General features: G+C 37.0%; 1 protein-coding gene across 45 annotated transcripts in view; it reads left to right on the top strand.

Moving 5' to 3' along the window:
* The window catches only part of CEP70 (centrosomal protein 70), a 101759-nt gene extending 78314 nt beyond the window's left edge, over positions 1 to 23445 (top strand). For 19 of the 45 annotated variants that reach the window (XM_065539990.2, XM_045386896.3, XM_045386893.3 and 16 more), the window contains 7 exons: positions 8785 to 8890; positions 11869 to 12039; positions 16544 to 16690; positions 16861 to 17029; positions 17519 to 17633; positions 19667 to 19746; positions 22707 to 23445. In XM_065539990.2, coding sequence (XP_065396062.1) covers positions 8785 to 8890; positions 11869 to 12039; positions 16544 to 16690; positions 16861 to 17029; positions 17519 to 17633; positions 19667 to 19746; positions 22707 to 22768 — 850 coding nt within the window. In that variant the 3' untranslated portion in view covers positions 22769 to 23445. Of the gene's footprint in view, positions 1 to 8784; positions 8891 to 11868; positions 12040 to 16543; positions 16691 to 16860; positions 17030 to 17518; positions 17860 to 19666; positions 19747 to 20445 lie in introns of those variants that run through there. The other 26 variants (XM_074031149.1, XM_074031146.1, XM_074031142.1 and 23 more) reach the window with 8 other exon arrangements.
* Positions 23446 to 23664: the final 219 nt, after the last annotated feature.

The following is a 23664-nucleotide window of genomic DNA, read 5'->3' as shown; positions in this document are numbered from 1 at the left end:
ACTATGCCGGATTTGGCTATATATTTATCTTAAGTGAGAACAAAAAAAGGTAGTTGCCTGAAGTAATAAAGGACAAAGATTTTAAATAGAAAATTGTCTTCGGAAGTAATGGAAGAATTGCAAGAGAATCAATGAAATTAGAAGTGACAAGCCTCCAATTTTTTGTTGTTGGTAGTTATGATCTGAATGTTTTAAAGTGAGCCTTATCACACTTTAAAAGTATCAGAAGGAATGCAGTGAGCCATTTATATCTACTGCTTGTACCCTTCCTGACTTTGGAAAGCAAGTGCTCAGTGTTTCAAAGAGTTGATCTCAAACAGTGATTGTGTTTTCTGAAGATTATGTATGTGTACTCTTTGATTCAAGGGAATGGGATTTGAGAAAGTAGTTTGGGGAGTGTTGGGATGAAATATTTTGAAAGCTATGAGTTAATATATGCATTAAATGTATTAAGTCAATTGTATTAGCATATATGATTCAGTTCAGTGACAGCTGTGTTTCCTCCTTCCTGTGGCAACACATAACAGAGTGACAGGCAAGTATCATGAGTAACGAGTAATTACATACTGGGTTAAAATAATAGGGGCCAGGTGCAGTGGCTCACACCTGTAATCCCAGCACTTTGGGAGACTGAGGCAGGAGGACTGCTTGAGTCCAGGAGTTTAAGACCAGCCTGGGCAATGTAGTGAGTCCTTGTCTCTACAAAGAATTTAAAAATTAGCCAGGTGTGGTGGTACTTACCTGTAGCCCCAGTTACTGAGGAGGCTGAGGTGGGAGGATTGCTTGAGCTCAGGAGGTCAAGGCTGTAGTGAGCTGTGATCACACCACTGTACTCCAGCCTGGGCAACAGAGCAAGACCCTGTCCCTCCACCCCTCCTCTCCCCCAAAAAAAGATAATAGAGGAGGAAAACTAAAAAAGAAAAGAGAAGTGGCAGGTTCAGAAAGGATGCATGCATATTCAATGAATAATTATTCCCTTCCTACTATTCCTTGATATTTTGTGTACTTCCAATTCTTCTTACATCTGTTTGGCATTCTAGGCACTGGTTGCAGTGGTAAGCAAAATAGAAAAGGCTCCCGACCTCATAGAGATTACATGCAGGGAGAAAGATAATGAAAAAATAAATAAGACAATTTCAATATACTATAAGTACTAAACGTACACTACTGGGTGAGTAGCCATTATATGAGTTTGGAGAAGAGATGGTAGTGACATGGTCAAAGGTGGCAGTAGTGGAGGTGATGAGAAGTATTTGGAATTGGAGAATGGAGGTAGAACCAATAGGACTTCATGATGGGTTGAATATAGGGAGTTGTGGGGAAAAAGGAAGAATCAGAAGTCTCCCAAGTTTTAACCTTGAATAACAAGGTGGTTGTCGGTGCCATTAATGAGATAGGAGATTGAGAGAGAAGCAACTGGGAGGAGGAGGATGTAGGAAAGTAAAAAGAGAAGGAAACCTGTTGACGCTAAAGCAAGTGTATAAGATACACACACACACGTACACACATGCATGCACTTATGCATACATAGAGATACATAGTCTTCATTATTCATAGATTCCATATTTATGAATTTGCCTACCTGCTAAAATTTATTTATAATCACAAAATCCGTACAGCACCTGCAGTCATTCATGGACATGTACGGGGCGGAAAATAATTTGGGTCACCCAACACACACATGTTTAGTTTTCAAACAAGATGATGCCCTGCCCTGTTGTTTGAGCTGTCGCACTGTAAACAAATGTCCTTTTCTCCTATCTATTTAGTGATACTTTTTTTTTTTTTTTTTTGCATTTCTATGCTTTTTGTTGGTGATTTCTTTAAGATGGCCCCTGAGTTAGTGCTGAAGCGCTGTTTGGTGTTCTTATCCACAAGAAGGCTATAATATGCCTTGTGGAAAAAATATACCTATTAGATAAGCTTTATCAGGTATGACTTATAGAGTACTGTTGTCCATGGGTTCAATGTTAATGAATCAACTATATATATATTTTAAAGGTATCTTTAAATAGAAACATACATACAACAAGGTTATATATTGATTATTTAAGGAAAATGTGACCAGACTTGCAGGAACCTGACCCTGTATTTCCCCTAGGAGCAAGTGGTTCAGTATTTGCTAATTCAGCATTCATGGTGATTTTATAGAACATAACTACCATGAATAATGAGAATTGACTGCATATAGATATATATTGTTGTTATTGTTTATTTGAGCTCTGGTCTTTAGAGTGACTTTTATTATGGTCCTTTAAAATTATGATTCAGACCCAATTTCTGCTATATTTTTCCTCTAAATTTTGAAGAAATGATGTGTTTTTGTTTTTAAATCTCTTTTTAAAGTTTATAACTTTGGTAGTATCTAGACATGGAAACATGGAAACAAATTTGGGAGTGTTATATAATTAAGCCAAGTTATACAGGTTACTCGTATATGGAAGAACTTGAATAGAAATCAGATCCTTATCCAATCATTCTGACTCCAAAACTTATACTCTTAGATACCATACAGTTAGAAGTAAACAGAACACTCAATGAAACAAAAAGTTTTAAGGTAAAACTTACAAAATTTTTACTTTGCAAGGTAAAACTTAAAAAACAGAAAATATTTTTAAAACTTAAGAAATTTAAAATTAAAGAAACTTTAAAAACTTAAAAAATTTTACTTTTCAAGGTAAAACTTAAAAAACTTTTATTTCTGTAGTGCCAGAGGTAGCATATTTTTTCAGAGTACTACTGATGCTGGGGAAATAATTAAAACTAAACTCTCCTGTCCATCCAGTGAATTCTCTTTACAAATGTAGGAAAAAAAAAAAAGAAACAGTTTTATTACTGAATTCAATCAGATTCAATCAGATTGTGACGCACATTACAGGCAATCTGTTAGAGATATTGCAAGGACAGAAAGAAATGTCACCTTTTTGTATAGCCAGGCAGATACAATCCATTATATACATGTTAATTATCTGTATTAAAGGAAAAATAAAAACTTCTATTGTTTTTTGATAAGTAAGAGGTTACAACTTGGGGCCAGGAGCCTAGACAAAATTCCAACAGAGTCAGGGAAAGAAGGTACCATCTTCCGAGATGTTCACATTTCAAAGAAATGATTCCAAAGCCCCCAAGAAAGACATTGCTGAAATTCAAAACTGGCAAGAGCCTTATTTAGCTCTTAATAAGATTTATGTACATCTTAAAGAGAGTAAAGGATTTATAGTTACAGATTTTCCAAAGGAAATGCTACAAGAAATGGAAGAGGGTATAGTCTCTTTTCTTTTTGGAACCAAAGAAAATTGAGTTAGTTTGTGTTTTTTTTTAGATTTGTAGTTAACAAACTTTCGATGTCAAATAAGGCTATTAACAATTTAATGTGGGAGAACATGGACTCTTCTTGAGTTATTATTACAAACAGGCTGATTATAAAATTACCTTGTTAGGAAGTGATTAAATAAGTCTGCCTCTGTAAGGTAAACAAAGGTACTACACTAATTTCATTTAATTTTTCAATAGTATTTATGTTTTGCTAGGGGAAAAACAAAATCTTACAGCCACTCTGTGTTGAGCTGACAGTCCTTGAAGTGGTTAGACCAATGAGCCAAAGTGAAATTAACAGTCAAACTGTTAACTTACTGCTATAGGATAAACAAGAGGCCAAAATGAAAAGGGCTGACTCCTCGATGTTGCATTTTTCCCTATTGGAATAGCACCAGGCGAGGAACAGTCTGACATACACCCAGATGGGGGGAACCATCTCACTGCCTAGGAGCCCTGCACAAAAGATTCCTACTGTTTTAAGGTGTAGGGAGAAGAAAGGCTAGGAGTGGAAAAGTACTGAGTCAGAGTGGAGAAAAGTATTTTAATTAAGGCTTCTCCACCAATGAGAAGATCTTGGATAGAGGTACTTGACACATGACTCAGTCTAAGCTCCAAGAGGCCCCTAATGGAGGTGCCTAGGGTAGGAATGCAGAAATGCTTGTGGCAAGGCACTAGAATAACAGTAGTAGTAGTATAGCTTTCAGGAAGGAAAGGAGGTGGTGTGTCCTTGACTGCAACTGTCTCCAGAGATTGCAGTGCACAGGCTGTGCATCATGTCTGGTGTGGAGAGGACAGCTTTCCCCGCAAGAGATCTTCTAGGCAAAGCCTTTGTAATTACCTATGGCTGTGCCTGAAATATAACACATTGGATTTTAGCCAGGAGCTGGACTTTTCAACTAGAGAAACACTTGCCTTCAGAGTTTGGCACTGGTGCTGGGTTGAAGTGAACCACCCCTCTTTTCATCACTAACTGTCTTAGGAAGTCCTAAGATTGTAGGGTAAAAGACTCGGTGAACAATATAGCTTTGAAAAGCTCACACTGATGCACCTATGTGTTTTGCATTAATGTAGTTAAATTAGTGGAATTTTTAAAAACAAAATTGGCAGTCCTTTTTTTAACTTGTTCTTCATCTCCAGCATGGATCTTATTCCACTGTGATATCACGGAAAAGCTGTAACAGAACACAGTTAAAAGCTGTAAAGTTTCTGCACATGGAAAGTTATCTTATGGAGATGGCTATACAAAATAGATAACACAGCATATTTTAAGTTGGCGGTACAGTTTTCTGTTTTCTCAGTGTCTACAAAAAAACATAGTTGCTGCTGCTGAATACATGGAGTAAGAGTCTGCAAAGCATGCAGAGTACCCCTTAGCCACTCCTAGGGGATTTTTATTATCTTTCAGGCCCTTCCTGACTGCTCTGGATACTGTAGAACAACTCTACCATATTTCTGAGTACAGCCCAGGCAGCTACAACACAGGTTTCTAAAAAGACAATTAAGTCATGCAGATAGAAAATGAGGAAATCATCAATATAACATGGAAGTTATATCGTACATGTATCATTTTTCCTAGACTCAAGGCACTATAATAACAGCAGTAATAGTTATAGCCTTCAGGAAGGGCGCAAGCTTTGCTAGTATATAGACAAGTGCCCTTTTAGCTCTCGTTTAAGAAAATTTAGAATGAGCCAACAGTACCCTGGGCTCCTTCCCTGACCCCCAGCATTAGACAGACTATAGGCTGGAAGCAAGTTGCACTTCCTCCCTTGCCCATTTTAACTTCAGCTTCTTTGGCCCAGGGCTCCACTTCAGTCTTCTTGTCTTGGCATGGGTAAGCCAACATTTCTTCTTTGTTGTCTGTGCATTTTTAATATATCCTGAGGCAACCTCCAGACATGCTTGATCTGTCCAACTTAACTCCTGAGGCACCAATTATTGTTTTTATTCTCCAGTTCTAAAGCTACATCAGTTGTAAGTAGTTTGGTTTCTAATACTGTTTTCTCCTGAGCCCTGTTAATTACTTGCATGATTTTGCAGAATGTGAAGTTTTTCAGTAGTACTGTTAATGGCAGATATTTTCTGTGAGACTAAGTGAAACAGTTTCCTGAGTCCCCAGCTTTTACTAATCATTGTCTTATATAAACTTAGAAAAACAATGGGACTAAATGAGTTAATACATGTACAGTGCTTAGAATTCCTGCATAGGGAAGGCTCTCAGTACCTACTAGTTATCATCATTAGGCTCCCAGTAAATTTTAGTTACTGTAATTATTAAGCGAGGATATATCTCTTTATTCATCTGGTTAGTAGAATCACATTTCATTTCCCAGAGTAACTAATCAGTACATGCAATTATATATTTAGATTATTGCACTGACAGCAAAAATGTTGTATATCTACAGTGTAACATTTATTAATCAGATTTGCAAACAATTCATTGATAAGTTGAACATTTTCACCTAAGTGAAAGGAACTAACATTTAAATTCAGATATATCAGTTTACTTCTAGTCCTTCTAGAGGCCACATCAGCTTTTCTGTGTCCTTTTTTGTTCTGGATAATATGCTCTTGGCACTGCCTTTAGGCAAAACTGAAGAATGTGAATGTAGTAAATAGATAGGAAGTCATTTATAATTTGGCTTGGGCCAAATATATATATACTCACTAGAAATAGCAGAGAATAGCAATTGAGTGAATATAAGGGGAATATATGTGACTGGAGTGGGTAATTGTAGGGAAGTAGTAGAATCAAGTAAAAAAGGAGTCAGGAGAAATACTGTGTTATGACTGGCCGGGCGCGGTGGCTCACTCTTGTAATCCCAGCATTTTGGGAGGCTGAGGCAGGTGGGTCACCTGAGGTCAGGAGATTGAGACCAGCCTGGGCAACATGGTGAAACCCCCTCTCTACTAAAAACAAACAAACAAACAAATATACAAAAATTAGCTGGGTATGGTGACGCATGCCTGTAGTCGCAGCTACACTTTGGGAGGCTGAGGCAGAAGAATCGCTTAAACCTGGGAGGCAGGGGTTGCAGTGAGGTGAGGTCATGCCACTGCATGACCCAATTAGCTTGGGTGACAGAGTGAGACTCCATCTCCAAAAAAAAGAAAGAAATACTCTGTTAGGACTAACAGCATGGAGAGTTTTGAACGCTAGCCCAAGGAAATTAGATTTAGCACATAAAGGAATGGGAAATCATTGATTGTTTTTCAACAGGAAAATGACATGATGGAGTTTTACTATTCTGTTTTTACAAACAGCAGGCAGAGCGCATCATTAATGAGTCATAGGAGTCAGTTTAGTGGGTTGAAGTCCCAGCAGGAAACTGATGGCATACTCAAATTGAAGAGGGGTAATTTGAAGGACTATTAAGAGACTACAGTAGTCCCCCCTTATCAATGGGGGATACGTTCCAGGACCCCCAGTAGATACCTGAGACCTCAGAACCAAACCCAATCGCCATCAATTGGAACATATTTATGTCTATGTATTCCACCCACAAATTTAATGCTTTTTCCATCTTTTTTTTTTTTTCCTTGAGATGGAGTCTCACCCTGTTGCCCAGGCTAGAGTGCAATGGCATGATCTCAGCTCACTGCAACCTCTGCCTCCTCCCGGGTTCAAACAATTCTCCTGCCTCAGCCTCCCGAGTAGCTGGGATTACAGGCACACACCACTATGCTTGTTTTTTGTTTTGTTTTGTTTTTTTTAATAGAAACGGTGTTTTACCATGTTGGCCAGGCTGGTCTCCAACTCCTGACCTCGTGATCCTCCCGCCTCGGCCTCCCAAAGTGTTGCAATTATAGGCGTGAGCCACCGTGCCCAGCCACTTTTTCCATCTTAACTAAGCATGTATCACACACTGTGGCTGTAACTTTTGCAGTTTGAGGTCCAACAGCAAAACTAGCCCAGATTTCTTATTCCTTCTTCACAATTTCACAGGTAGAAGATTCATTCATACTGTATATCTTAGCAAACTCAGCATACAATTTTTTTCTTAAGTGGAGAACTTTCACCTTTTCACTTAAAGGATGCGCTTTATGATTTCTCTTTGGCATATCCAAATTGCCAGCATTGCTGCTGTTGCATTTTGGGGCCATTATTAAGTTAAATAAGGGTTGTTACTTGAACATAAGCACTGTGATACCCAACAGTTGATCTGATAACCAAGATGGCTACTAAGTGACTAATTGGTAGGTAGTGTATACAGTTACAGCATGGATAAGTTGGACAAAGGGATGAATCACATCCTAGGTAGGATGGAGTGGGACAGTATGAGATTTCATCACACTACTCAGAGTAGTGCGCATTAAAAAATAATAATAAATTTTAAAACTTATTTCTGGAATTTCCCATTTAGTATTTTTGGACCCTGGTTTACCTTGCGTAACTAAAACCATGGAAAGTGAAACTACGGATCAGCATGTACTACGGTACTGTTTTCAAAGGCATGAGGAGGGAGGAGAAAGATTATTACAAGCTGTCTTCTAGATATTTGGAGAAGGACAAGTGTTTGCTACTAGGTGGATACACTTATACATAGTTGTATTTCTGGGTAAAGAGACTCTCCTTTCCCCCAGCATTCTAGCAGCCACCTGGAATAATGGTCTCTTGGATCTCCATGCCCTCTTGACTGGCCCAGGCATCGCCGTTGTCTGTTCTTTGCTGTTAGTAGAATACAAAGAGAGAGGGACCAAACGTCTAGCTGTTCCTGCTACAGTACCCAAACCAGTGGCCCTTCCCACGCTTCCTGCTCCCTTTATCTATAGTCTGTAAGCTTGGAGCACCTTGGATGGAAGTCGCTTCCATCCTTTGTTGTATTTCTCTCTTGTGCTGTCTTTTGTGGGTGTTGGGGGCTGGTTAGAACTTTCTTCTTCCATCTGATCTCTTCTGTCTTCAGAGATTCCTTCAGATTTGCTATTTATTGAGAGGGCCTTCTTGTTTTCCAGTGACAATATGATTTAAAATTTTTTAAACTCTGGTCGGGCTCAGTGGCTCACGCCTGTAATCCCAACACTTTGGGAGGCGGAGACGGGCAGATCACGAGGTCGGGAGATCGAGACCATCCTGGTTAACATGGGGAAACCCCGTCTCTACTAAAAACACAAAAAATTAGCCGGGCATGGTGGCGGGCTCCTGTAGTCCCAGCTACTCGGGAGGCTGAGGCAGAAGAATGGTGTAAACCCGGGAGGCGGAGATTGCAGTGAGCCAAGATCGCACCACTGCACTCCAGCCTGGGTGACAGAGAGAGACTCCGTCGCAAAAAAAAATTTTTTTTAACTCTATATAGGCATATATATATATGTTTATAAATATACATACATATATGTGTGCACACATACATATAAGTGAACTGATATAAGGCTGTTGGGAGGGTGACTGGATCATTTACTTAGTTTATCATCTTGGTCCAGTGTCTAGGAAATAATTTTGCATTATCTTGATTTTTTTCTCCCTTTTAGATTACAGGAGCTTATTAGTCCTAAGAAGGCTGAGGACACAGAGAAAAAAGATGAGCCCAGCAAATATAATCAGCAACAGGCCCTAATTGACCAGAGATACTTTCAGGTATTGAATTGATTTTTCATGACAAAAAGACTGATGTTTGTCATAAATCTTGGTTATCAGTTGCAGTGTAATAAATTATCAGTTGGTAAGGAATACTTGCACCTCATATTTATGTGTACTTATTCTGTTTTGTCTTTCTGTGATATAACTAACTGTTTGACTAAAAACATTGTAGACTTCATCTTACTACTTAAAGGAGACTCTGGGCCTAGTTCAAAGCAGGTTAGTAAAGAGCTTTAAGATTTTTAAAAGATTTTATAATCCTTTTCCTTCCTTCCCCCTGTAAGCCATTTTCCCTCTTCTTGTTTCTTTTGTTGCTATTATTATTATATAAGTAAATCTGTTTTCTTAGGGTCCTTGTATGGCTTTGTTTTTGTGTAGAGACCTTAGTTCATCTGAAATTAATTTTCTATATGGTGTGATATAGGGAATCTCACCTTCCTAGTTTTACAGATCATTTATTGAATAGCTGAGCAGTTAAACCTGGTAGTTTAGTGACTGAACTGGACTTTCACTCATATTTTATTGGGTACACATAAGATTTTTAAATTTTAGATTATTCACTTTTTAAAAAATTAAGATATTTTATTTTTTCTAGGCTGCTATTTCTAATTTCTCTTAAAAAGTCAGAAGATCTGGCAACAAATTCCTGCATGGTTATTATCACAGCAGAATTAGGCCTTTCCCTTGTCAGATATGAGCATGTGTTCTGTAGTTAGCCAGTTGCTATTCATCCTTACTTCACTCATTTATACTCGTACCTGGATTCTCTGGGTGTCTTTGTTTGCAGTCTCTAATACGCTACTTTTTTGTCTACTTTATTGAAATAACATTTTATCATAGATCATATTCCTTTATATGCACAGATTTGTTTTTAGATTCTCTAGTCTGTTGCATTTCTCAACTGTTTCCATATATTAATTTCTATAGTTATAAGTTTTAATAGCCCTTGAGGCAAGTATCCTGTCATTTAAAAAAAAATTTTATTGGCTATATTTTTAGCACATTTATTCTTCTGGATGAACAGTTTTCAAATTAAAAACTAAATCCCATTGAGATGAACTAAAACTGAATTGACTTTATGGATTAATATTTGGAGAAATGACACCTTAACCTTTTTGAATCATCACATTCAGAGAAATATGTACTTTCATCAGGGTCATCTTTTATAGTCTTCAATAAAGTGTTGTATATTTTTAAATTTAGCTCTTGCATATTTCTTGTTAGGAAATACCTTGCTATTTCCTAGGTATTTTATAACTTTTATTGCTATTGTAAATGGGAACCAAGCACCTTTCTGAAAACTGTTTTGTTTTAGACTTTCTTGTACCAGTATGTAACTGGATTTCATTTTGTTTCTGAGACTCAATTTGAGAGACTTTGTCCTTTAAAGGGGGAATTCAGGCCGGGTATGGTGGCTCACGCCTGTAATCTTAACACTTTGGGTGACTGAGGCAGGAGGATTGCTAGAGGCCAGGAGTCTGAGATCAGCCTGGGCAATATAGTGAGACCACATCTCTAGAAAAAAAAATTAATTAGTTGGGCATGGTGGCGTGCACCTGTAGTCCTAGCACTTGAGAGGCTGACATGGGAGGATCACTTGAGCCCAGGAATTCAACGCTGCAGTGAGCTCTGTTCGCACCACTGCACTCCATCTTAGGCCACAGAGTGAGACTCTGTCAAATAAATAAATAAAACATATATACATACATCAATCTGAAGTGAAATATTGAATTACACTAATTTGGACTTAAAAAGCTTCTAAATAAACATCTGAAGTAATATAATAAACATATTAAGTCATATTACCAGGAAGCCTATTAGTTATATCTTGAAGTATGACCAGGGACGAAGATTCAGGAGCAAAATGCTATCTTTATATTGTGAAACTTTTTATTAAATAGGCTGAACTTGATGGTGGTAATAGGAAATGGCTTTATTCTTCTCTCTTTAAACATGCTTTTTGGGGGTCTCCCTTTTTATCCTTGGATGATATCTAAGGTAGAACTCATCACTTATGGGGAGAGGGTTATAGTCAAATAGTATACTATCTTAATATATTAAGATATTTAAAATTCAATCCAGGCATCAATGATATTATTTTTGGAGACAGGGTCTTGCTCTGTTGCCCAGGCTGGAATGCATTATCATAGCTCACTGCAGCCCTGAATTCCTGGGCTCAAGTGATCTTCCTGCCTCAACCTGGGATTACAGGCATGAGCCACCATACTAAGCCTGGGGATTACTGTTAATTTCCTTAAATAGTCTGATAATGGTCTTGTGGGTTTGTAGGAGAATATGCCTACTTTTAAAAGATGCACGCTTTATTATTTCAGGGTGCAGAGTTTCTTCAAATGGTTCACCTCAAAATATAGATAGCAAATATGGCACAATACTAACAATTGTTGAACCTAGGTAGTGATTATATGGGTGTTTGTATTAGTTAATTTTGTTTCAACTTTACTGTGGCATAGGATGCCCAATATTTGGTTAAACATTATTCTGGATGTGTGTCTGGGAAGATGCTTCTGGATGAGATTGACATCTGAATCAGTAGACTTAGTGAAGCAAACTGCCTTTCCTAATGGGGTAGGCCTCATCCAATCATTTGAAGGCCTGAGTAGAACAAAAGGCTGAATAAGAGGGAACTCCTCCCCGCTGACTGCTTTCAAGATGGGACACTTTTTTTTCCTGCCTTCAGACTCAAACTGAAACATTCGCACTTGCAGGGGTCTCAGTCTGCCTGTGTTTGGACTGCAAATATCCATTAGCTTTTCTGGGTCTTCACTTACTCACTGCAAATCTTGAGACTTGTCAGTCTTCATAATTGCATGAACCAATTCCTTGTGATAATTCTTTGTATATTTAATGAAATGCATGTATATAATATATATAGACATAAAGCACTCCTTTAAAATATATAACTTTGTAGGCATAGGATAAATATTTTGACTAAATACACTATGTTTTTTTTAAAGGTGCTGTGTAGCATCAATTCAATTATCCACAATCCAAGAGCTCCAGTAATAATTTATAAACAGAGCAAAGGGGGAGCCCAAAATTTTAATAAAGATCTTATTCAAGATTGTGGATTTGAGCATCTTGTTCCTATAATAGAAATGTGGGCAGATCAACTGACATCCTTAAAGGTAAGGGGTTGACTATTCTTTATATGCTTTGAACATCTATTGGACTCTATGTGCTTTATTTATAGGACTTAATTTAGGGCTAGAAATTAAATAGGGTTTAATTTTTTGTTTGTTAACTGTAAAGCTAAAAAAACTTATCTAAAACTGAAATCTTCCTACTTACATATCTATTTTACGTACTGTTTTGATGTTGTCATTACTGTAAGCTTTACTTCCTCTAAGGCTCTACCAAACAAGAAATTTTTGGGTTAATTTCCTTATTGAAAATCTATAGTGGATCCACTTTGTACTTCTAGGCTTTTCCCTGTTCTACCTTCATCTGCCTCCTTTTGGTATGTCCATGCTACGATTTTCCTGGCCCTTATTCCTCTTCAGATATAATGTCTTATCCTTCATTTCGTTATAATTGGGGATATTTTCTCTCTCTTCACACTTTATTTTCTGTCTCTCAGAACTGAGCTTGTCTCCATTTCTGCTTATTCTCTAGAACAGATAGTAAGCTAGCAGCCAACCCTACCCTTCCCTATCCTATCTATTCATGGAAGACTACATTTTATTTACTTTATAGAGTTATTGCGTATTGCATGGTTTCAGGTTTTTTCAGTTTTAACTAGTTTGCTGAAAGGTAAATAGTTGAAATCAGTAGTATTTAACTTCTTTGCCCTTTAAACTTTAGATTTCTTAGTAACTAATATAATACATAGCATACGCCTGTTAATGAAAATATGATTCAGTAATAGTGTTTGCAACAGAAGTCTTATTACATGAAGTACAAGTGATGCAGAAGATATCTGTTAAGAATGTATAAGCTCCCTGAAGACAGTGTTTTTATTTGTTCTGATATGTCCCCAAGATCCTCCTGATGAACGAGTGCTCAATTAATATTTGTTAAAGGAATGAAGCAGAATAATATATCCCAAGACAACAAAATTGGGGGTGGTGATGTTAATTTTTTTAAAATTTCTACTTGCCTTTTTATATAGGGCTCAGACAGAGCTACATAATACACAAACATTTTGATTGAGTGACAGTGCTGGATTAATATACTTACTTTATAGGCCGGAGTTCCTCCAGTCTGTATGTCAGAAGAGTGTAAAATAATTAGTAATCATGTAAATCATGGTATTTCCTCAATCATTGCCTGTCAGAGGGTTCTCCCAGTAGGAGGGAACAGTGCTGACTCCACCTTTCTCCTTCTCAGAAGGGAAGGACTAGAAAAAGCCCTAACCTTCCTAGAAGAAAAGACTAGAAGAGGAAGAAGACAAAGGGAAGAATCACATTAATGGATAATTATTGATCATTTATCATGCTAAGCCATTATGGGATGAACACAAGATTCACACTAATTAGAGAGACAAAATATACTTAAAAATATGAAACATTTATCATGCTAAGCCATTATGGGATGAACACAAGATTCACACTAATTAGAGAGACAAAATATACTTAAAAATATGAAACAAAATGTAATCATTTATGATACCATTAAAAGAAATGAGTGACATAAAAATAGATTACCTGTGATGAAGTTCTGAGTGAATGATGCAGATAACTTGTGCTCTAGAGTCTGGAGGAGAAAGAGAACACTCTGATTATAGCCCCCAAGAAAGGCTTTGCCGTGGTGGTGAGTTCTTGCTATTGTATAGTTTTCTGAGTAGGAGGAGGCAAGGAATTCACTTTATAATTAGAATATTCTGAGGACACCCAAGAGGAAATTATTAAGAATTAGTTACTTCTGCCTTTGGAGTAACTCATGGGTTTTGAGCAGTGCTTCAGATATTAATACTACAGTTTCAGGGTCCGAATTAAGAAACTGCATGAGATTCTCTGAGGCCTCATATTAAAGGTTATTTGATATGTAACAACCTCTAAGTTTGGGACAACCATCTTCCCTTATTAGTTTTTTCGCTCAGTTTAATTTGGCTTTAAAGAGTAGGATAGGTTTGAGGAATGAGTGGATAAGCAAAATGTGGTATATACATATATTGCAATATTATTCAGCCATTAAAAGAAAAGAAATTCTGACCCATGCAACATGGGTGAACATTAGGAGGACATTATGCTAAGTGAAATAAGTCACAAGAAGATTCCACTTATATAATTCCACTTATATGAGATACTTAGTGAAAATCATAGAGACAAAGTAGAGTGGTGATTGCTAGAGGGAGGAGGGAAATGGGAAGTTATTGTTTAATGGGTATAAAGTTTCAGTGTTACAAGATGAAAAGAGTTATGGAGATGGATGGTGGTGTTGGTTGCACAACATTATGTACATATTTAATAACACTGAACTTACATTTAAAAATGGTTAAGATGGTAAATTTTATGTGTATTTTACTAGTTTTAAAAATTGGAAGAAAAGAAGGCTGGGAAAGACATGGAGCCAGCCGCCTCCATCCTTGTGTCTTTTCCCTCCTGCCTTTCCAAGAAAGGTAAACTACAGATGTTGTAGCTTTCCCCAACCCAGTACACTCTTGAATACTTTCGCTTTCCTATTCTCTAGTGCTTCAGAGGCCAGACATACACGGTAGGCTGGCCCATGGTAGTACTTCTACATCTCCACAACTGGGCAATGTAAAGAACCTAGGAGACTCTTATATTTTTCAGAGCTTACTTGATAGACTATGCTACAACCATCCTGTCACTGCTTAGGAGACCAGAACATCTTTTCTTCTTAGCTTTGTAATACTCTTTTATTCTGAAGCAAAAATGTATTAGATTGGGTGTGCTTTTTACCATAGATTACTTTATAAATGTGCCTTGTTGCTGGAGCATTGGTTAATAAAGATATCATTATGCTGTTATTTGCTGACTTTTTTTTTTTTTCAAATTCTAGTGGCACTGATGGTAAAACATTCATTTAACATGAAATTTATTGCTATGAATTACTATAATAGTAACTGCCTTCCTACCAATTGAAAGGTTAAAGATACCAATATGTGAAGTCTGAGCCTTAAGTGGAGAATGCCAAGTGAAGTACTAAAATAAGTTAGAAAAAGAAGGAACTTCTTGTACTTCTTTCTGTTCTCTAGAGCTATGCTATCTAGTATGGTAGCCTCTAGCTGCATGTGGTTATTGATCACTTGAAAGGTGGCTAGTCCTGATTGAGATGCGTTATAAGTGTAAAATATACACTGGATTTAAAAGACTTTGTATGGAAAAAATTAAAATATTGCTTTTATATTGAAATGATAATATTTTGGATATATTGGGTTAAATAAAATATACTATTACAGTTAATATCACATGTTTCTTTTCACTTTCCATACTATGGCCCTAGACAACTTAAAATTCCTGTGGCTCACATTACATTTCTTTTGAACAGCATTGTTCTGAAGGACCAAGCACTGTGCCATACACATATGGATTGAGTATCCCTTATCCACAATGCTTGGGCCTAGAAGTGTTTTAAGAATTTTTTCAGACTTTGGAGTATTTGCAGAATATATGCCATTTGAGCATCCCTGATCCAAAAATCCGAAATTCAAAACGCTCGAATGAGCATTTCTTTTGAGTGTCATGTTGTTGCTCAAAGTTTCAGATTTTAGAGCATTTCAGATTTTTAGATTAGGGATTCTCAACCTGTAGTAGATGTTCAGTAAATATTTGTCAGTTGATCAGTTTAGAGCTCTAAACTTTCAGTAGCCTTGCCCATTGTGCACAGTTTAAAATCAATTAGGGCACCACAACTAGGCCAAGAAAACTGAGTATTATAATGTAGAATAAATTTGGGGAACCTTTCACATTGAAAACTTGCCTAGAGATACATGTTATAACATGGATAAATCTCAAAAACATTATGCTAAGTGAGAGAAGCCATTCATCAAAGACTACTTATTGTATAATTCCATTTATGCAAAATGCCCAGAATAGGCAAATCCTTAGAAATATAATGTAGTTTAGAGATCAACCCTAGGAACTGCAGGGAAGGGAAAATGGGGAAGGAGGGACTGTGACTGGGTCTGAGATTTCTTTTTGGAGTAATGGATATGTTCTGAAATTAGATAGTGCTGATGTTTGTACATGTGTGAAAATATTAAAACTACTGAATTGTATACTTAATGAGGGTAAATTTTATGGTATATGAATTACATCTCAATAAAGCTGTTATATAACATACTCAAAACCAAAATACAAAGGCAAGTTTATTCTTTGTGTATCAATAATTCAAAATAATGAAATAATATGGAACAATAATAAATAACATAAAATTACTTAGAGCACCCAGATTCAGAATAATCAGTGTATAATGTTTTCTGTAAAGCCTGTGTTTACCTGGAGAAACCTAATTTTAACTGACTTGTTCTAAATCGGTAATAGTGTTTTTATTAAACAATACTGATGGTTATATATATATAATTTAACCTGTGTAATTTTTTATTAATTTTATAACACATATATAAAACTTATAATTTTGTTATGTTCTATTATGTTACTATTGAAATTAATTTTCAATAGTATTATTTTAAATCAATAATACCATATAGTTTCTTTTGTTATAAAGGATTTGTATAAGTCCTTGAAAACACTATCTGCAGAACTGGTACCTTGGCATAATTTGAAGAAGCAGGATGAAAATGAAGGTATCAAAGTTGAAGATTTGTTGTTTATAGTAGATACTATGTTGGAAGAAGTTGAAAATAAGGAAAAGGTAATACTTACATAAATGGTCACATTCTAATGTTCTCTTATCTCAAAAATTGATAATTTGATGTGGATATTAATATTTGTTCTACTAGAGTTCTGTTTGTCTTTTAAAAGTTTTTATTTGGGATTATTTTAAGATATGAACTCTTTATTTTTTACCTCTCTTTTGGACAGGACAGCAATATGCCAAACTTTCAAACTTTGCAAGCTATTGTCTCTCACTTCCAAAAGTTATTTGATGTGCCTTCTTTAAATGGAGTCTATCCCCGAATGAATGAAGTTTATACTAGGCTTGGAGAAATGAACAATGCTGTGAGAAACCTCCAAGAACTCTTAGAATTAGGTGATGACCTAGTTTGTCATTTTTGGCCCCCATTTAAGAATTTTTAGTAAATTAACAAAAAGTAGATAATTTTTTTTTTTTTTTTTTTTTTTTTTGATACGGGGTTTCACTCTTTTTGCCCAGGCTGGAGTGCAATGGCATAATCTCGGCTCACCGCAACCTCCGCCTCCCGGGTTCAAGCGATTCTCCTGCCTCAGCCTCCCGAGTAGCTAGGATTACAGGCACGCGCCACCATGCCTGGCTAATTTTGTATTTTTAGTAGAGACGGGGTTTCTCCGTGTTGGTCAGGCTGGTCTTGAACTCCCGACCTCAGGTGATCCACCCATCTCAGCCTCGCAAAGTGCTGGGATTATAGGCGTGAGCCACCGCACCTGGCCGATAAAAAAATTTTTAAGTGAAAAAAATTGAGGATAACTGAAGCATAAAATGTTTGATGTATGTAATTTTGAAAATTCTCTGTTAAAATATCCTTTTATTTCTCTTTTGCAGATAGTTCATCTTCATTGTGTGTGCTGGTAAGCACTGTTGGAAAACTCTGTAGGCTGATTAATGAAGATGTGAATGAGCAGATTATGCAGGTATTAGGACCTGAAGACCTCCAGAGGTATTTGTTTTAAAAGTTTACAAAGTATCATCCAGAATGGCCGGGCATGGTGGCACACGCCTGTAGTCCCAGCGACTTGGGAGGCTGATGTGGGAGGATCACTTGAGCCCAGGAGTTTAAGTCCAGTCTGAGCAATGCAGTGAGACCCTGTCTCTAAACAATAAAAATAAAAATAAATATTATCCAGAATTCATGGAGGGGTGAAATTAAAGACTTTTAAAACTTATTTACCTTCCCTGTTTGGAATAGCATCTTTTCTGTGTGTATGTGACTATAGGCACACACCACCACGCCCAGCTAATTTGTGTGTGTGTGTGCGTGTGTGTGTGTGTGTGTGTGTGTGTGTGTGTGTGTGTGTATAGAGAGAGACAAGGTTGCACCATGTTGCCCAGACCAGTCTCAAACTCCTGGGCTCAAGTGATCCACCTGCCTTGGCCTCCCAAAGTGCTGGGATTACAGGTGTGAGCTACCGTGCCCAGCCTTGGAATAGCATCTTTTAAGTAACTTGACAATCTAAGATAATCTCAAACCCTTAGGGATGGAGGAAATGCCAAGTATTTTCAAGATAAAAATAGATTGTAAAGCCTATAAAGAAGGTCAGGAACTCTTCAGCATAAGCCTGTTCTCAGGGAATATTATATATGGAGAAATTCCAACTTTGTTAGCAACATCATGTAAGTTCTGATCGTATCAATAAGTCCTATTTTTAGGACACTACCATAGACCACTGAATAATCATTAATAGCATATTTATTTGATTAGAAGATAAATGCTAAGGATTTTTTTAAAAGACTAGGCATCTCTAACATAAACCTGGTATTTTTAGAAAATTATCAAAACCTTGTAGCTATAGTTAAAGCAACTTTCCCCACACCTGACCCCCAGTTTTATATTACAGCATATGTGAAGGGAAACATACAATGTATACCACATAAACCACATTTTGCAAGTTTTCCTAGAAGAACCCTTACATAATCTGACAGTTGGTGCTTTTAAAAGGAACATATATCTTATTACTGGCCTATTTCCTCCGTCCCACAGTGTTACTGACTACTGAATTTTTTTTTTTTTTTTTTTTTGAGACAGAGTCTCACTCTATTGCCCAGGCTGGAGTGCAGTGGCTCAGTCTCAGCTTACTGCAACCTCTGCCTCCCAGGTTCAAGCAATTCTCATGCCTCAGCCTCCCAAGTGGCTGGGGTTACAGGCATGCGCCACCACACCCAGCTAATTTTTGTATTTTAGTAGACATGGGGTTTCACCATGTTGGCCAGGCTGGTCTTGAACTCCTGACCTCAAGTGATCCTCCTGCTTTGGCCTCCAAAGTGTTGGGATTGCAGGCATGAGCCACCACGCCCGGCCTGATATTTTTCCTTAATGTTTAATAGGATACTGGGTATAAAAGCCAATTATTTTTAGAAAATGCTGTAAAAGCATGGTCTCTCTAAGAAGCCTTGAGCTTAATGGAAAGTTTGCCATGTTAAGAATGTTATATATTGGCCGGGTGCAGTGGCTCACGCCGGGTGCAGTGTAATCCCAGCACTTTGGGAGGCCAAGGTGGGCAGATCACAGGTCAGGAGATCGAAACCATCCTGGCTAAACACGGTGAAACCCTGTCTCTACTAAAAATACAAAAATTAGCCGGGCGTGGTAGCGGGCACCTATAATCCCAGCTACTTGGGAGGCTGAGGCAGGAGAATGGCGTGAACCCAGGAGGTGGAGCTTGCAGTGAGCCGAGATCACACCACCGCACTCCAGCCTGGGTGACACAGTGAGACTCCGTCTCAAAAAAAAAAAAAAAAAAAAAAAAAAGTTATATATGAATTTAACAAATTTTACATTGATATTTAAATGCTTTTTAAAGAAAAGCCATATTAGATTAACAAAAAGCTCAGAAAGGAAGGACTGTAGTAAATGATCATTGAGTTTATATTTAAATTAGCAGCATAGTTTCTATTTTGAAAATGTTCTGTTTGCAATCAGATGCAAGAACTCTAAGTTAGAAATTAGGTTTAAATTGTGCATTTTTTAAACAGCATTATCTACAAATTGGAAGAACACGAGGAATTTTTCCCAGCATTTCAGGCATTTACTAATGATCTACTTGAAATCTTAGGTAAGATTTCTGGCGGTGATGGTTAAATTTTGAGTCTTAAAATGTCAGTGCATTTAAGAAAAGGGTGTTCCTTAGTCACTGGATTAGTATTTTTATCTAGTGGTTGGAAGCCATTAACAGTTCTGGAAACACATTCCTTACAAGCAGTTAGAGTTTGTTGGGATTAGTCCATAGAACAGAAACACAAACCCTTAACAGTGATAGGAACTGCCTTTGTTGGAGGACCTTATCATGAGAGATGGCATCACTCTGGCCATGCCTAGTTTAACCCTGGCTCTGTCATTGTCTAATGAGAAATATTCATTGGATTTATGATCTTAGAAGATCCTTCCTTCCTCTTTTTTTTTTTCTTAAGATACCACCTGTCTACAAAATATTTTAAATATACAAATAACATTTCCTCTCTGGTGATACGAAGTAACATAAAGTCATAAATATCTATGGAAAGGAAAAGATGAAATATTACACTCATACCGAGGGTCAGATTGAGGGCTTCATTAGTAGTAGTGTCTCCTAAAAGGAAAAAAAATTGCTTAGAACTCATAAGGCAAAATAGAGACCTTATCTAGTTTAAATATAATTACCTATGGCTATAAAATTATCTTACTATTAAGAATAATTTTTAAAGTGATTGATGCACAAGTGAATTCTTTTTTTCTGTATAGCTCATTCGAAAGATTTTTTTTTTTTTTTTTAAAGAATGGCTCTTTGCTTTTAGAAGAGGAGATGAAGCTTGGTAATGAAGATAAGGGAATGAGTCAATGAAAACTTGATAAGAAGAATAAGTGAAAGAAGTATCTAATTAGAATATATAGCCTAGTGAACATAAAGGAAGTTTTGTGACCAGTTTTATGTGCACTGGGGAAGCAAGGGAGACAATGAGTGAGCATGCTTTAAGCTTGTCCTCATATTTAAAAAGATCATGGCAAGTGAAAATGTAATTTGAAAGTTAAACTTGAGATGAGGTATGAAATTGTGTAAGTGTGTTGTCTGATATCCTGAAGAGCCTGGTTTCATAGAATAATATGATTCTACTTGCTTTGGGATTGCTATTAACTTAAGTAGTGATGTTCTCATCATTCATAAATATTTGACACATTAATAAACATATTTTAATAGGGTGTGCTGGTAACACTTATTTCAGAATGCTTCTATAGAAACTTCCTTTCAGATATTATGACACTCAGCATGGTTCATAAAGATCATTTGCTTCAGAAAGCCAAGTTTCTCTGGAGATGAATTCTGTATTTTGGTCAAAGTTGAAATTCTGAGGTTAAACATTATATTTAACATTGGGAAAGTTAAATCTGGCAAACATGACTTTTTTTAATTAATAGGTGTCACTCAGCATGTAGGTGCAAGGTGGTAGACTGAATAACAAATATAGAGAGTACCTTTAGCGAGTAAAAAAAAAAAATCCATTCTTTTTCTCATGTAAGTGGTGTGATTGACTGAGGAAATTCCCATATCAGCCAAGATCCTTTGCTGTGAGGTTCATTTGTAAGGCAGGTTTCTCACTTAATGAGAAAACAGGTAATTTCAGAATGGGCAGAGGGCAGAGTCAAGGAATAACTTGATCTTGTACCTTACCACAATGTAAGGGACTAAACAAATTCTATGTTGTAGGTTTGCTTATATTGTTTCCATTCCCATATCTTGATGCTTGGTTAGTGGATTCAGACAGGTATTCTGACTGAAGTTGGGAGCTTAAAGAACTAAATGAATAGTAGGAGAGTATGGGCTATGTGTGTAGGCTAAATGAAGAGCGACCAATATCACCAATATCCAGCTAAACAGTGGAGAGAGTTGGAATCCAAGAAAGCATGTTTTATGTAAAGGAATGTGTTTATTAATGATGGCTTAACAGAATAAGCTAGAAAAATGTAGTGGGTATCTAGAGAACCTGCCATTGTGGCTTACCTTAAGTAGGCCTGGGATCTGGATAATGAGAAAAAGGATTTTGCTCCCTTGGTGGCCAGGAGCTTCAGAGAGTGAATTCTAACTTAGGCTGGTTGGAATAAGATCTCTTAGAAAGAAAAATCATTCAGAAAGAGCCTGTCAAAGAAGAGCCTGGATTGGTTTATCTGGTAAGCTGGACCAGGCTAAGCCCTATAATACATTGTACTTGAGGTTTGTATTCTTGATGAGGCTCTCTTTTTGATTAGGCAGATAATTGTTTTTTTGAGACATAGTCTTGCTCTCTGTCACCCAGGTCAGAGTACAGTGATGCAATCTCAGCTCACTGCAACCTCCGCCTCCCAGGTTCAAGCAATTCTCCTGCCTCAGCCTCCCAAGTAGCTGGGATTACAGGTGCCCACTACCACACCCAGATAATTTTTGTATTTTTAGTAGAGATGGGTTTTCACCGTGTTGGCCAGGCTGGTCTTGAACTCCTGACTGCAAATGATCTTCCCATCTCGGTCTCCCAAAGTGCTGGGATTACAGGCATGAGCCACTGCACCCAGCCGGCAGATACCTTTCATCTTAGAGTGATCTGCTACTAAGAAATCTTCCCAAGAAAATTAAAGAGGACAAGACTGTTCTATGAGTAGAAATTCCTAAGTCCTCACATGGAGACCCAGGGAGGAGATGCCTCTACCTGGGATTTCATCATGTAGGTACACCCATGTAGTGATACAGATCTAATGAGACACTAACATACCACACACATGGGCAGTTGGATCTGTTAATAAGGGCATGCTGCTAATGAAGTTAATACTAGAATCAGAGGGTACTTGTAGGTATGTGGTAACCTTTATAAACAGAGCCCCTGTGAAGCATCTGTATCCGAATGAGTGATAATCTGTCATCACTATTGGAGAAAAACTTCATGTGCACAAAAGCACCAGTATTGTTGTCTTTATGTTTGGGGTTTGCCTTTACATATAGGTTCTTGTTTCATGTGAGTTTACCACTAGAAAAAGTTACTCTCTTTTATTATTACTGTTTTTGTATTACAGAAATTGATGACTTGGATGCCATTGTACCTGCAGTAAAGAAATTAAAAGTACTTTCATACTGAAAACAAATCAAATCATTTTTACTGTGTAAATTGTATTCTTAACATTTTGTATTTTGTAGGATTGATCTTATTTTGAGACAAGGGTTGTAAAATGTATTTGCTCTCAGAATTCATCCCCTTCTTAGTATTAGGTCATTCTTCATCTCTATAATTTTTATTAACTTTGAGATTCTTATACAGAAAATAGTTGCAAGGGTAAAGTAGTTAATTAACTTTAGATCTCTTCATTTATTAAGCAATTATTGAGTGCTTAAAATTTAAGGTTGTTTTAGAGTGGAGTTTGTGAGTAAAAGAGGAGGCGAGGGAGACAGATTACAGGTAGTAGGTTGCAATCTTTTAGATTCAGGTTGTAGTAATCTTTGAGCCACGACAAAAGGAATGCCAAGAGCTCTCTAAATTTAGGTAGTAGGAAGCTACTGCTCTCCTGGCAAGGATTAATTGGCACATTCTGTTAAGATACCCCTCATGGGTATCTTTCAAATAGGAAGAAGCAGGAAGAAGAAAAGGAAGAAAGAAAAACTGTTTAATCATTTCTCTTAGGGTAGGAAATGAATCATAGGGTAAAATGGATGAGTAGAAAGTCTCTCATTTAAAAAGTGTCTTTTGCAATCTTGATGTAATGCACTTTTTATAAGGACTTGAGATCTCAAATAAAATTTTTGTAAAGAATTTCCAAATGTAAGTGTCCTCAGTGATGTGCTTGTATATTACTGACAAATAATGAGTCATATTCTCTTCCTAGGCTGAACCTTCCTTGGGCAACTTGTACATCCTTGCTGCATTTTATGTAAGAGTACTTTACTTGCTGCCTTGTATTTATTCTGTATTCTCAATATTCAGTCACATTTTCTTAAGGGTCATTGTTCTGCCTCATACCCATGAGAACAAGCCACTTT

The sequence above is a fragment of the Macaca fascicularis genome, chromosome 2 (assembly GCF_037993035.2).
Source record: "Macaca fascicularis isolate 582-1 chromosome 2, T2T-MFA8v1.1".
Taxonomy (NCBI): Eukaryota; Metazoa; Chordata; class Mammalia; order Primates; family Cercopithecidae; genus Macaca; species Macaca fascicularis.
This window is presented reverse-complemented; position numbering and strand designations above follow the sequence as displayed.